At 46.0% G+C, this 15,870-nt stretch overlaps 1 protein-coding gene across 2 annotated transcripts in view; it reads right to left on the bottom strand.

The window, feature by feature from the left end:
* Positions 1-15,870, bottom strand: part of GLIPR2 (GLI pathogenesis related 2) — a 59,690-nt gene that overhangs the window by 11,797 nt on the left and 32,023 nt on the right. For both annotated transcript variants that reach the window (XR_014176833.1, XM_081971633.1), the window contains exons 4-6: positions 13,099-13,207; positions 9,703-9,806; positions 11-88 (exon numbers count right to left, since the gene is read on the bottom strand). Coding sequence is in view for 1 of the 2 variants with exons in the window: in XM_081971633.1 (XP_081827759.1) it covers positions 11-88; positions 9,703-9,806; positions 13,099-13,207 (291 nt within the window). In the remaining variant the exon portion in view is untranslated. The remainder of the gene's footprint in view (positions 1-10; positions 89-9,702; positions 9,807-13,098; positions 13,208-15,870) is intronic.

Below are 15,870 nucleotides of genomic sequence, written 5' to 3'. Positions count from 1 at the left end.
GTATACCTACCTGTCCCAGAGGAAAAACCAGGGCTTTGGAAATTATAATTCTTTATTTCATTATACCATCTGTCAGCTACTTCGCTTCCTGCAAGACAAAGAAAACTCTGCAATGGAACTGGAATGAAGTGAACTCTTCCCTTCCCTTCTCTCTCTTCTTGACAGTTACAGATTATCAAATTATGTTATTAATTCCAGTTTAATTAAGATATTGACCATTAGCCATGATAATTTGATTTCTTAAGAAATTATTAAAATAAGTTAAAGAAAATTGTAAGCACCAAGTTTTTTTACTACCGGTTTTTACTACCGGTTTGGGGGGGGGCACTGATGAATGAAGCTTCTGCGCATGCGCAGAAGCATCCAGGTGGGTGGGTGGAGCCTCCTGCCACCACTTCTACCGGTTTGCCCGATCCGGGCCGAACCAGGAGCAACCCACATCTGGTAATTACATAATACTATTGAAAGAATTTTTAAAGGCCTGGGTAGCTATGAAATAGCTTTTGTTTATGTATGAATGATCTGTAATTATTAAAATATTTGCTTGTGATTTTCTAAAATTTAACATCAACATGCATATAAGTGCAAGCTAAAAGAAGAATGTTGATATTGAAGTACTAACCTATATCGGGACTATTTAAAGACGTACATATAGGAACCACATCATATTATAAAGTGCATGACACTGGGGACAGTTTTGTGTATATTGCCATATCAGAATGGGGCAACTCACTGTGGCCAGCTCGCTACTGCCAACTTGCCATTACCAGGTTGCTGCAGGACAGTTCCACATGGCCAACTCACCATGGGGACAACTTGTTGCAGTTGGTTGAAGGAAAAGCCAGTTGGGCAGGCAGGGCAATGAGTGGGTAGGCAGAATGCATGGGGTGCAGGGGTCAAGAGGTGGGTGGGCAGAGTGGGCGGGTTGTAGCAAGAGGGTGGATTGCCTGAGCAGCTGGAGGAAGAGCAGAATGGGCAACTGAGTGGTGAGCAGTGCAGTGGGAGAGTGATATGGTGGCCAGAATGCATGGGTAGCAGCTGGTGAGTGTCAGGGGAAGATTTCACCCTGAACTAATGAGATCTAGGAGTCGACAGCTTTTCCAAACAGGCATATCTTCAAGAAGCGAAAAAATAAATAAAATCCCGGAAACATGTTCTAATTAAAAACAAGCTTTAATACAAAAATAACAAAATAAGAAAATAAACAAACCTATCTAATTGTTACATTTTGGCAAGAACAAATGTTGTCCACCTTCTTGAAGATGAACAAAGATCAAAAGGAAAGAAGTCTCTGGAATGTGTGATGAGCAGGCACAGTACATCATTGCTGATAAGGCTTATGACCTGCGCAGTAATTTATTCTCAGCTCGGCTAGCAAACAATTTAACGCAGTGACAGTGAGTGAGTGGGCAAAGTGTATGGGGTGTGGCAAGACGATGGATTGCCTGAGCAGCCAGAGTGAAAGCCAGGCAGGTGAGCAAGTGGTGAGCAGAACATATAAGCCAACAACATTGCTAGTTGCTTGATATCAAGAAAGTGGGTGGATAGAGCACGCAGCAAGAGGTTGGACCACATCACCAGCTGCAGTAGCAGCCAGAGCTGAAAGTGCAGTCTGTCCCTGCAGAACCAGCCGCCTGCCAACTAATTGGTACTCAGTGCAAGCTGCAATGGGATTAATGAAAATGAGGCATAGGAAGCTCAGTGTTTTATTTTGTGTTTTGTCTTGGGCATATATGCAAATTATCTTTTTTTTAAAGTTCCAATTGCTGGCTCCAGACAGAAGTGGTCAAGGATGGTGGGGGCAGCCAGGGCAGGCAGTACAAGAGCACTAGCTGCATGGAGGTGGGGGGTGGTAAGGTGCACTGGCATCACCATGGTCACATAAGATGCATTGGACAGGGAGAGGAGTGTTCTGTGTGCTGCCTTGTCGTGGCCCACACCAACTTGAATCAAACATTGGTTCACTAGCAATTGGGCTGCTGTGGCTGCTGCTGCATGGTGGGACATGCTCTATGTTGCTTCTTCTGCTGGTGGCATGGTCCATCCCCCTGCCACACTCACAAGCTTTGCCCACCTGCTTTCTTACCTGCCATACCTCGCACACTCTGCCCACTTTCTCACTTATCTATCCACCTGGCTTTTCCTACAACCGTCCGTGGTGAGTTGTCTCCCCAGTGAGTTGACAGTGTGAAATTATGCTGTGTCAACTTGGCAAAGGCAAGTTGGCAGAAGCAAGTTGGCTAGAGCATGGTGGCCAGAGCTAGCCAGCTATGGTAAGTTGTTCAAAATCCCTATAGCTCAGCCAACAACATTGCTGTCACAAATGGAAAAACCCTTATGTGTTGTGGCCCAGCCGGTGCCGCTGTCACCAGACTCCGAGAGTGATACTCCATACGAGTCAGCTCCAGAGGAGATGTGCGATCCTGGACAGGATTCGGAGGCTGAGCAGGAATCCGAGAGTCTGTTCGGCCACCAGGTGGCGCCAGAGGCATGGAGCAGCGGTGAGAGCGAGAGGAGGAGGACTCCCGATGCCCTGCCTTGGAGCAGCGGAGAGGATAGTGACTCAGGACTTAGTAGGGCGTTTTGAGATGCTCGTTTCCAGCGCGCCCACAAACACAAGGAGCGTGGGCGTAATTATAGGCAGTAAAGAGCTCTCAGGTGCTGTTGGGAGACGCCCTTTTTAGGTTATAAAAGGGTTGACTCTGGACAGGCTCTGCGTAGCAATCAACAAAGGACTTTTGACAGCAACTCTAGTCTGGGATCCTGGCAAGCTGGATTGCTGCTTTTGCGTGTTCTGTCTTTGTGAGTTCTGTCTTGGTGGCTTGCTGCCACAAAACCTCTTGTCTGTTGGTGTAATAAACCTTGTTCCCTTGTACTGTTCCGGAGTGTGTGTGCTGTGTGGGCAACGGAGGAAGGGGGGGGGTCAGAACAGATTGATTGCTACCCCAAACGTATCTCCATTCAGCTATGATGGAGCAACTTCAGGCGGAGAATGCTCTCTTCGCACAGCAACTTGCCTTGCTAACAGCGCAAGTTGCACAGCTGTCTGCTCCTGCCAACCCCCCACCCCCCCAGCAGCAACAAAGGAAATGCCCAGTGGCCATGCCGGATAAGTTTGATGGCAGTCCGAAACTTTTCCCGGCATTCCTGGGCCAATGCCGGTTGTTCATTGCCTTGAGAGCGGAGGACTTTCCCACCGACCAGACGAAGGTGGGCTTTGTGATAAGCTTGCTCTCAGGCACAGCAGCACGGTGGGCTACGCCTTTGCTGACTCAGCCGAGCCCCCTGCTGGATGACTTCCAGGGTTTTTGCACTCATCTTCGGCTGACGTTCGAGGACCCCATCAAAGGAGAAACAGCCACCAGACTCCTGAAAGAGTTGCACCAAGGGCGTGGTTCTTTACTGGACTACGTTACCGAGTTCTGGCTGCTCAGTCAGGACTCTGAGTGGAATGAGCCAGCCCTTATGGATGCTTTTCAGGATGGCCTGTCAGAGGACCTGCAGGATGAGCTGGTGAGAGTGGACAGGCCTCCAACGTTTGACACGTTGGTTCATCTATGCCTCCGGATTGACGGCCGGCTGCAGAGGCGGAGGCCTCGCCGAGCATCCCAGGAGGTGCTGAGAGTGCCAGTTCCACGAGAGACTCCTGTCCCACGAGAGGAGCCCATGGAGTTGGGTGCAGCCAGACCCCGCTTGTCACGCACGGAGATGGAGAGACGGCGTGCAGGGGGGTTGTGTTTTTACTGTGGGGATCCGGGACATCTGGCTACGGGTTGCCCCAAGAAGGGAGGTAGAGGGGCTGCACGGTCTACGGCCCCCCCTCAATGACGGACCTCCGTCTCGGGAAACGGGGAAAGCCCGATCTGAGGGAGACTTCGGGTCGGGCACAGGCGGGAACAGAGGCGGAGGGGCCTCCACGACATCTGATTCTTGCAGCGCACATTCTCTTGTCGGGTAGTCCGCAGGGAATTCCAGCCCATGCCTTGGTCGATTCCGGGGCTACCACGAATTTTATGGATGCAGCGTTTGTCACGAAATATCACGTCCCTCTGTGCCCGGTAGACCCTCCGATGCAAATGGAGACCATTGACGGCTGGGTGCTTCTGTCTGGGCCCATCAAGAACGCCACGCAGCCTTTGTGCCTGATCCTCGGGGAGCATGAGGAGGCCATTCAATTTTACGTGGCTTCGGGTCTGCATTTCCCCGTGGTGTTGGGCTTGGCTTGGCTGCGGGCGCACGATCCCCAGATCCACTGGTCGCAGAATCGCATCTCGTTCCCGTCCTTGCAATGCGTGGACCATACCCGTCATGTTTGCGCGGCTCAGGTGCCCAGTTCGGCCGAGGTGACAGTGCCGTCGGATTTAGCGGAGTTCGCGGACGTGTTTAGCGAGCAGGAGGCGGATCAACTGCCACCGCACCGGCCTTACGACTGTCCCATTGACCTGGTACCTGATGCGAAACTCCCGACGGGCCGCCTATACTCCATGTCTGAACCGGAGTTGGCCGCATTGCGGGACTTCCTTGACAAGAACCTGGCCCGGGGTTTTATCCAGCCTTCGTCTTCGCCCTTGTCTGCCCCGGTTTTGTTCGTCAAAAAGAAGACCGGGGATCTAAGACTTTGTTGCGATTACCAGCGCTTGAACGCCATCACGATCCGTAATCGCTACCCGTTGCCTCTGATTCCCGAGTTGTTGGAGCGGCTCCGGGAGGCCGCAGTGTTTACAAAACTGGACTTACGTGGAGCTTACAATCTGGTTCGAGTCAGGGCGGGGGACGAATGGAAGACAGCTTTTGGCACCCGATACGGACATTTTGAGTATACGGTCATGCCGTTCGGGTTGACCAATGCCCCAGCTGTCTTCCAACATTTTATGAACGATATCTTTCGGGACCTTTTGGATCAGTTTGTCGTCATCTACCTGGACGACATCTTGATCTACTCTACGTCTCGGAAGGATCATCAACAGCATTTGTGTCAGGTCTTGCAGCGCCTTCGAAAGCATCGCTTGTTTGCCAAGCTGGAGAAGTGTCAGTTCTGGCAGACCACCATCGAGTTCCTGGGGCACCGTATATCCCCTGAAGGAATTGCGATGGAGCCAGGCAAGGTGGAGGCATTACGAAGTTGGCAATCTCCTCGACGGATGAAAGACGTTCAGAGATTCCTCGGGTTTGCCAACTACTACCGGTCCTTCATCCCCGGCTTTGCTTTCTTGACCGCGCCCCTCACTCGGCTCCTGCAAAAGAAAGTGCCGTTTCACTGGGGGTCCACAGAACAACAAGCGTTCGTGGCCTTGAAGCGCGCTTTTACAAAGGAGCCGATCTTGAAACACCCTGATCCCCATCACCCCTTTGTAGTCGAGGCGGATGCGTCCGACATCACGGTGGGGCGGTGTTGTTGCAGGCTCACGCCCCTGATGGCACCCTTTTCCCTTGCGCCTATTACTCTCGGAAACTCAATCCTTCCGAGCGCAATTATACCATCTGGGAGAAGGAGTTGCTGGCTATCAAGGCGGCGTTCGAAGCCTGGCGACATCACCTGGAGGGGGCCAGGCATCAGGTCGAAGTCCGGACAGACCATTGGAATCTGGAGTTTTTGACAACAGCGCGGAAGCTCAATCAGCGCCAGATCCGGTGGTCTCTGTTTTTTGCCCGGTTCCACTTCAAGGTCACGTATATCCCCAGTGCCTTGAACCAGAGGGCGGATGCCCTATCTAGAAAGCCGGAGTACTCAGACCCTGCTGACTCACTGCCCCCCCGGACGGTCCTACCCGTCGAGTCCTTCGCTGCAATCCAGGAACCTGTGGATTTACGGTCGTTGATACGGAATGTGCAGCGAAACGACGAGTGGGTGGAACAACGGCGGGCAGAGGTAGGGCCGACATCCCCGTGGACCTTTGACGAGGACCTTTTGAGGTATCGGGATCGGCTCTACGTGCCTGCAGGACCGCTCCGTGGATTGGTTCTCTCCCAATGTCATGACACTCCGGCAGCAGGACACTTTGGCCTGTTCAAAACTTTGCACCTGGTTTCCCGTACGTTTTGGTGGCCTCGCCTGCGACACGACGTGCAGACGTACGTCACGTCATGTGTGCAGTGTCGACAAGCCAAATCAGCGACGGGAGCTCCTCCAGGTTTGCTACAGCCATTGCCGACCCCGGACAGACCCAGGGGAGCCGTGTCCATGGACTTCTTGACGGAACTGCCTCCGTCGTCCGGTTTCACTACGGTCCTAGTGATGGTGGACATGCTCACCAAGATGGTGCATTTCATCCCCTGCCGGAGATTGCCGACAGCCCGCGCCACCGCCCGCATGTTCATCCAGCACGTGTTCCAGCTGCACGGCCTACCTGACTGGGTCTTCTCCGATCGTGGTACACAATTCACGGCCCAGTTCTGGAAAGGGCTGATGGCCGCTCTTGACGTTCAAGTTTGTCTGTCCTCGGCGCACCATCCTGAAACCGATGGAGGGACGGAGAAGGTGATTGGGATTCTGGAACAATATCTGCGCTGCTTCGTGAACCAGCAGCAGAACAATTGGGTGGAGTACCTCACCGTGGCGGAGTTTGCGTTCAACAACTCGCAGCACTCCTCCACACGGACGACGCCTTTCATGGCGAACGTCGGGTACCACCCTCATTTTTTCCCTCTCACCCCCGTGGACTTTCCGGTCCCCGCAGCGCAGGATTTCCTCTCTGAGCTTCAGGCGGTTCACCAGATGGTGCGCTGCTACTTGAATCAGGCGAAGGAGGATTACAAGTGGGTGGCGGACAGGTCTCGCCGTGCGGTGCCGGAATTGGCCGTGGGTGATCGCGTGTGGTTGTCCACGCGGCATCTTCCGTCCCACCGGCCTACGAGGAATTTGGACCACCGGTATCTGGGGCCGTTCCCTGTGGAGGCCGTTATCAATCCGGTGGCCTATCGCCTGACCCTCCCGCGCTCGATGCGAGTACACCCGGTGTTCCATCGCTCGCTCCTGATCCCTGAGCGGTTGGATTGTCCTCTCCGACGTCCCTCTTCACCCCTGTCGTCGTCGCCTGAGGTGCACGCACGGCCATCGCACAGAGTGACCCGGATCCGTGACTCGAGATGGCTCAAGGGTCGGTTCCAGTATTTGGTCGACTGGGTGGACGAGGACTCGGACGGGGGGTCCTGGACCGATGCGACGGCTGTGCATGCTCCAGCTTTGGTGCGGGCCTATCATGGACAATTTCCCTCTCGACCGCATCCCGAGCGTCAGGCCCGGGGGAAGGGCCCTGCGGTGAGGGATAGTGTTGTGGCCCAGCCGGTGCCGCTGTCACCAGACTCCGAGAGTGATACTCCATACGAGTCAGCTCCAGAGGAGATGTGCGATCCTGGACAGGATTCGGAGGCTGAGCAGGAATCCGAGAGTCTGGTCGGCCACCAGGTGGCGCCAGAGGCATGGAGCAGCGGTGAGAGCGAGAGGAGGAGGACTCCCGATGCCCTGCCTTGGAGCAGCGGAGAGGATAGTGACTCAGGACTTAGTAGGGCGTTTCGAGATGCTCGTTTCCGGCGCGCCCACAAACGCAAGGAGCGTGGGCGTAATTATAGGCAGTAAAGAGCTCTCAGGTGCTGTTGGGAGACGCCCTTTTTAGGTTATAAAAGGGTTGACTCTGGACAGGCTCTGCGTAGCAATCAACAAAGGACTTTTGACAGCAACTCTAGTCTGGGATCCTGGCAAGCTGGATTGCTGCTTTTGTGTGTTCTGTCTTTGTGAGTTCTGTCTTGGTGGCTTGCTGCCACAAAACCTCTTGTCTGTTGGTGTAATAAACCTTGTTCCCTTGTACTGTTCCAGAGTGTGTGTGCTGTGTGGGCAACGGAGGAAGGGGGGGTCAGAACACTTATGTATGTTACCTTGAATTCCATGGCTAAAATTGGAAAGTCAATGTGAGATGGCATATGTCTATTCCCTGCATATTCCTTTTCTAGTTTCACTTATTTTCAACAACTTTTTCCAATCATTGGCGCACTGTTGTTACCATCTTTCAGATCTTTGTTACCTTATTCCTATTCTCTGCATTTTATCACTACAGTCTTGTGAGGTAGACTAAGTAGAAATATTTTCTAGCCTCAAGTTAACCTATGAGCTTCATGATCAAACGAGGACTTGATCTGGATCTCACTACCTTAGTCTAACAATTTAATTACTTTTCTAGTATCTACCAAAACTATCCAGCAATAATAGATTTAGACACAGCAGGTTTAAATATTGTAGAGACAATACAACTATCCAAGAATAGTTCATTCCCTTTACTTGTGGCCACAGAAAATGTATAAAAAAACAAGAATACAAGTGTTTGATATATTGCAAATTTTGGTAGCAAATAACTTCATCTGTTTTCTCCAAGGCAATTTAATGTATTCTGTGATTTACATGCTTTCTTTACCAAATATTCTAATATTTACATTGCACATCTTACTTTTTAAAGCACACATTTGGAAATACATATTTAAATTTTGGAGATATATATTTAATCATATTTTTTAAAAGTCTGCAGATTGATATATAAATAAGTCAAGTTTATGGATGTGTACAAGCAAATCAGAAAGATTTACTTGCTCAATAAGGGAGTGGGATGAAATATCAGAATAAAGAAAGGAATGGAGATGTCAATAGGCCAGGTTAAAGGGAAATTCAAATTACTGTACTTTGAGTTCGCATGGTAGGAAAGAAATGAAAGTTAAGGGAACCTTTCCATATTTAAAAAAATGCTATAAGCAAAATTCAAGAGAAATTAATGTTGAAGCTCTCTTTAAAATAAACTTCCCAGATTATTCCCCTTAATGCAGAGTTCCCCTTTTCCAAAAATTCTAAAAAGGATTTTTTTTTACATGACACACTTCATTCCATTAGTCCATAAAACTCAAAAAATGTCTTGATTATAGTTCAGCTTAAGTTTATAGATCTGCTTATAGTTCAGCTATCAAGTTCCATCAGAGTAAATGGAATGTGCATAAATGAATCTTGGCACAGAGCTGCTCCTTCTGGAGTATGTGGGATAATTCACATAGAAGCTTACACTACATGATATTTAGAACCCTAGAGAGCGTACAATATCTATGAAAGATTTAACAGGCTGTTGAGTAGATGCTTTAAATGCATTTATTAATTGGGGTTCTATTTCTATGTGCTACAGATTATGCTATACAGCAAGACATTATATTTATATATATATATATATATATATATATATATATATATATATATATATATATATATATATATATATATATATATATATATATATATATATATATATATATATATATATATATATATGTGTGTGTGTGTGTGTGTGTGTTATATTTGTACTGATAAATAAATAAAGGGAGACTTTATCAGTACAAATTTATCAGTACAAATATAACACAAATATAAAAGGCAACATTAAAAATAAAAATATGGTTTTCTGCCTGCATGGTCTTCTGTGATGAAGCCGAAGGACAGAAAGAGAGAGTAGTGACCTTCCTCCCATATTTAGGCATACCAGGGGTTGTAACACTAATACATATATATATATATATATATATATATATATATATATATATATATATATATATATATATATACATACATACATACATACATACATACATACATACATACATACATACATACATACACACACACACTAAAAGGTTTCATACATGCTTTTCGTATATAGGAACAAAGATTTATTTTACCTGATTGATCGTATGAAGCCCATGCTAGATTTTCTCCACATTTTCCACTGCTAGATTCAGGACTGTGTTTGAGGATTCTTGTGCTAGCAAGTGCTTCTGAATACCTTGTTTAATACAATAAACAAGTATTTGCTAAATATAGAGAGCACATAGCCTAAATGATTTAGTCAGACGTATACACGATATAATTTGAGAAGAAATTTTACACTGGTGGGAAAAAGCCATCTATCCCCACTTTTCCTGCTAACCTTTCCTATTTTATTCTGCAGCCTCTGCTACCTTGACAACCATGATTTTCTCCTGTTTTATGGACAAGTGGATTGCTTTTTAATATGACTGTCTGACTGGGCCTACAGTCCCAGCCCTAGCATGGTGCTTCTTATATTTAAGAAAATTGAGTTTCTTGCATTTAAGTTTTCTCCTCTTCAGTATTGAATTTCTGTGACAGCCTCCATCTAGAATGTCTTCTACTTTTCAACCATGTTCTAGATTGTACTTCTTGTTGTATCGACTTCTTATCACAATTTGATTTTACAATGAGTACTGTCTTCTGTTGGTACAAACATTATTCCCTTTGAAGTAGATAGGTCTCTATTTATGTCAATGCTCCCACTCCTAGATTTGCAATAGTTGTAACTGCTATTTAATTCTCCAGTCCGAAGAAGCCAATGGCTGTTCATGTAAGTTAGATTTAGTGTCATTTGAGCCAACACGTTTATTTGTTTTTCTAGTGGCAGAAGTTGCATGGAACAGATTCACACAAGTATATTTTCGCAATTACACTTAGCCTCTGGGCAGTTTAGAATGTCAGCAAATTGCCCCCAACAATCTGGATCCTCATTTTACCAATCTCAGAAGGACAGAAGGCTAAGTTAACCTTGAGCCCCATCAGGAACCAATTCCAAGCTGTGGACAGAGTCTGTCTGCATTCTAACCACTGTTGCCACCAGGGCTCCTCTTTTATGACCATCCCTCAATTTGGAAGCTCTACCAACAGAGGGAAATGGTGGCTCTGTAGCTAAGACACTGAGCTTGTCGATCAGAAAGGTTCGCAGTTTGGCGGTTCGAATCCCTAGCGCCACATAACGAATTGAGCTCCAGTTACGTATCCCAGCTTCTGTCAACCTAGCAGTTCGAAAGCATGCAAAAAGTGCAAGTAGAAAAAATAGGGACCACCTTTGGTGGGAAAGTAACAGTGTTCTGTGCACCTTCATGCCATCTACATGATCATGGAGACGTCTTCAGAGAGCGCTGGCTCTTCGGCTTAGAAATGGAGATAAGTACTGTCCCCCAGAGTTGGGAACGACTAGCACATATGTGCAAGGGGAACCTTTACCTTTAGCTTACCAACAGTTATTCATGCTTTAATTAGCATTGTATTTCATATAAAGCTATTCTTGAATGTATCAAAACTTTCCGAGAAATGCACTGAAGAGAATCTGAAATCTAGATTTTAAAAAAAAATCAGAACCCAACTATGCTATCTATGAATAGTGTAAAGCAGCACATACATGAATCAGAAGAATAAGTCTCTTCAATCTGCCACAATATCTGAAGAAGAAACATGAACCTGAATTACTTGAAGGCAAACTATCAGGCTGTAGAAAAGCAGAAATAGCATGTGTGGTATCTCACTCTTCCTTCAAAAGCAGGTAGTATAGAGGCAGATGTAGAGGCAAATGTGTGGTCTCCTGCTTGGGCAGGGGGTTGAACTAGATGACCTGCAAGGTCCCTTCCAACTCTGTTAATCTGTTAAATCTGTTAATAGTATTCATCCTCATTGCTGAGTTGCAATTCAGATGTAATCCGTTAGAGTTTAATGTGGTTGGCGATTTCCTCCCTACCCCAACTAACAAACGAGACATTGCTGCCTTAATATAACCAGCAGAGCTTCTTTTTCAGTATGTGGAGCAGTCACTTATTCCTCAAGAGGCAATGTTGGGATTATGCAGTCAGATTATAGATGAATTCTGCTTCTTGCTATTTTCAAGCTCTCTTTTACAAGAAAAGGTGGAGACTGATGTGCAACACAAACAAATCACTCGGTCCTGTTCTAAGTAAGGAGTAGTGGTGATGGTGAGTGTGAGACAGCCTCTTTTGAAATTATATGCCCCCTTTTCAGCATTCAGATGTAGGCTAGATGGGCACTTCCACTGGCTTTTATACAATGTGGTGCCTGTGAAGGTCAGATCAGGAAAATGTTCAACACTTGGGGGAAGGGGATTATGCCAGATTTTTTTCTTTTCTTTTTTTAAGGGCACAGCTGCTGAACTTTGACAAAAAGGAAGTCAGAAGGGAAAAAAAGGGGAGTTGGAAATCATTTTAAAGTAAGCCAGCAGCAACCTGAAATCTACCTTTCCAACGAGAGACAGAAAGGCACAAAACACAAAGTTCATCAGAGCTGAACCAAAGAATGAAACACAATTAAACATTAACATTTAATTTAAACCCATGGAAGGTGTTTGTGTGTTGATGCTTGTTTCTCACTGGAAAAGTAGGTAACAGATGCGGGAAATAAGAATAGCACATTTCAGCCATTCTCTTCATCTTCCACCCTGCGCTATCCAAAGGCTGCTGGCAAACCCTCTCTGTCATCCCCTCCCCTCACCATCCAAACACTGTTGCTGAATTTGAAATGCAGCCCCCCCCCCGAACCTCCTATACCACTGCCCCCTGTGTTTCTTGCCATCGGGTGCGCACCAAAAGTGCACCAGAACCAGAACCGGCATTTAATTCTCCATGAAGGGAACTGGTTGTCAAGATTTGGGTTGTGATGCATTGGCTATGATTAGGCATCCTTGGAGAAGCAGTGGAGAAATTGTGGTGGTAGTATATCAGTGGTTGAGGACCAGCCATGGACAAAGTGCCTTGGAGGTTCAACTGTGCTGGAAAAATCTGGGGCGAAATGGGCAAGACCCCGTGGCCCTGATGAATTGGTCATTCTGCCAATAGGCAGCTGATCAGGATAGAGGCCCATCCCACAAGCCTGGCTTCATCCACCAAGCATGGAGGGCTGTTTGGGAGTCTCTGTCATTAGAATGCAATGCTGGGCCTTAATCTAGCTGAACTCTTCCACTCTTTTGGGTTTCTTTTGGCTTTGCAAAGCTTTTTAGTGCTTGTCTGTCAACTGGGTGGTGGGCCTCCCAATGCCTCCGCCACCACTCATCTGGTACCCCATGCTTGCTTAACATCTGCACGTTCATTTAACAATGGCATTAGGCAGAGCGGGGAGTGGGGGGGTCATTAAATGATATTATCTCACTTAACATTTTTCACCACTTTCAGCCATAATGGGTCACAGGCTCCATTACAGTCAAGGGCTACTTGTATCAAAAAAGTAATCTGCAAGCCAAGTATAATACTATCATTTAATCAAGAAGATCTAATTGTACTTACTGCTGTGCTTCTCTGTTTAATTTCTTACAGAGTTTTAGTGAAGGAACGCCGTGCTTCTTCCTGTAGTCATTGTGGGCTCTTAAGACTTCTTCTGAAAATTGCTTGGAGGCTAATGGAGTATAAAATAATATAAATATTACTAAATAACAGCACATCAAAACACAAAATCCTACAGTAACTTACACTTTAAGCTGTAAAGAACGAAATCAGTTTTATCAATTTATAGAAAACTTACTCTACAATATTTGCATCTTGGATATAAGAACACTAGAGAGATACATTTTGGAATTAAAATTTCAGACCCACCAGATCCATCCATCCATTCATTATTCTGTTCAACAATTAAATAGTTAATAAATTTAGGCACAAATTAAGCTGATTAACCCTAAACTAATATATCCTAATATTCTTATGGGAATTCTGCTGATAATTTGAGGGTAGCTGTGCTCTCCTTTGTTCATCTCCAATCTGTCTCAAAATATGTACAGTTAGCCTTGACGTATTACCATTTGTTCAACAACCATTCAAAGATACAAAACCATTGAACAAAAAGAGATGTGATCCATGCCCACTGCACAGCATCTGTGGCAGTGGTGGGTTTCAAAATTTTTTAGAATCTCTTATGTAGGTGTGGCCTGCTTTGTGGGAGTGGCTTGCCGGCCATGTGACTGGATGGGAGTGGCTTGCCAGCCATGTGACAGAGTGGGAGTGGCTTGGCAGTCATGTGACTGGGTGGGCATGGCCAACTTGTAAAATGTGGTGAAACTCACTTAACAACACTCTTGCTTAGCAACCAAAATGTTGGCTCAGACCCTTGCACCCCTAACCCTTTAGGAAAAAAAATCCCAGGGGTGTTTAAACTTGACAGCTTTAAGACTTGTGGACTTCAACTCCCAGAATTCTTCCTCCAGTCATGTTGGCTCAGGAACTCTGGCATTGAAGTGTGCAAGTCTTAAAGCTGTCAAATTACAAGACCCTTGCACCCCTAACCCTTTAGGAAAAAAAATCCCAGGGGTGTTCAAATTTGACAACTTTAAGACTTTAAGGTTTAGATAGGACTCTTAGAGGCAGCCGGGGCGATTGGTGAGCCAGCCAATCAGTGAGTGGTGGGCGGGGCAAGCATAGTGCGGACAGGCAGGGGGAGGGAGCTGGAACAGCTTCTAAACGGCACTGTAGATTTGTGGAACCTCTTCTATAGAAGAGGTTAGAATTGGCAGGAACTCACCCCCGATCTGTGGTCACATGACCAAAATTTAGGGTTGCTCCTGGACCTAAAGCAGGAAAGGTAGCCATTGTGAGCTTCCACCCTGAGCAGCTTGGAAAATTAGTGAAATGTTTCATCTGGGTGAGATAACAAGATTGCTTGAAAGTACACATTCCTGTAATTAACCTTAACCTCTGGTTGAAAAAAACTCTTTTAAAGAAAAAGTGACAGGAGATGGGGGGGAACAGGCGTTAGAAAGCTCTCCCACCCTCGGACCAGTAGCGAACAGACAGAGCCATTAACAGAATAAAAGAAACAATAGATCTTGAGAACTATTTAACTGTTGAAGGGCTAGAAAGAAAATTGGAACTTTGACTTTGACTTTACTCTTTACCTTTTACAGACTTTTGTAGACTTTTACCTTGCACATTTGTTTTTCTAGTAAAAGCGGTGAACTTAAAAGATAGAGATGATGAATTAGTTGTTTGCATTGCCATCTAGTGGTAATAAAAGCTGGTTGAAAAAAAAAGAGCTACCTAAGAAAACGACCTGGAAGTAGGGCTGATAACATTGAACTGATGATAACGTCTCTAGAAGGAAAGAAATTAAGACCAGTTGTGTAAGCACGGTGTTGCACTCTCTTGCTACATTATAATGGGCTGCTGAGAAACAGAGAATACCTTTTGATAGTGTGCTTTTTTTTATTGGAAGAAGAAATTTGGTTAAACCAGACAACTCAGACTAAAGGGTTTCTTTTTTCTTTTTACTTGTCCACTTTGGTCCTTTTCCAACGCAATTTTTATCTTTCTCCTTCCTTCCCCTCCCCCCCCAACTCGCCTTTTTTCTTTTTTCTTTCCTTTGCCGTTTTGCAAGGAAGTATGGTTTACCATTGTGGAATTAATTTTGGGGCCTTTTCCTTTTTTTCTTTTGTTGAGATGTTTCCACCAATCCCATTTTTCTTCTTTTTCTTTTTTAACCACATGTTGGCACTACAAAGCAAATGGATTAAGGTAGCAAGAACCTAAAGACTGGGTCCAAGAACGGGGGTCGGGTTTTTTTTTTTTTTTTTTTTGAAGGCTGGTGTTTGAGCTGCTGTGGGCAATTCCAGGATTACAATTAATTTAACCAATTTACCTTTTGGATTATAAAATTGGATTATAACTCAAACACAACAATGTCAGAATCAAACACCAAGATGAAGAAAATAACATCATATGCATCTGCAACAGCGACACCGCCTCAATTTTTTTGTAGCCTTTCAGGATAGGCTAAGTCAAGAAATATAGATAAAAGCAATTGCAGGAATGTTCTTTATTGTTGATTGCTAGAATGACAGAATTCTAGCAACACAGAGTTTTTCCTCTGCCCCTAGCAGCAGAGAGAGATGAGGCTGAGGGAGAGCCTGGGCCTACTTCAGAGTCTTTGGTCTTCACGGCCTGAGCTGAGGGAGAGCAAGGAACAGATGGGGCCCATCCCAAATGCACGTATGCCTAGAGAAGAAAGGAGAGGAGAGCAAAGCAAACAATAAGCCAGCTCTCACAGAAAAGAAGACATAGATGCTCACCAGC

The sequence above is a fragment of the Natrix helvetica genome, assembly GCF_964273705.1.
Source record: "Natrix helvetica genome assembly, chromosome: Z".
NCBI lineage: Eukaryota > Metazoa > Chordata > Lepidosauria > Squamata > Natricidae > Natrix > Natrix helvetica.
Note: the sequence above shows the minus strand (reverse complement) of the source record. Positions and strands in the feature narration are given on the sequence as shown.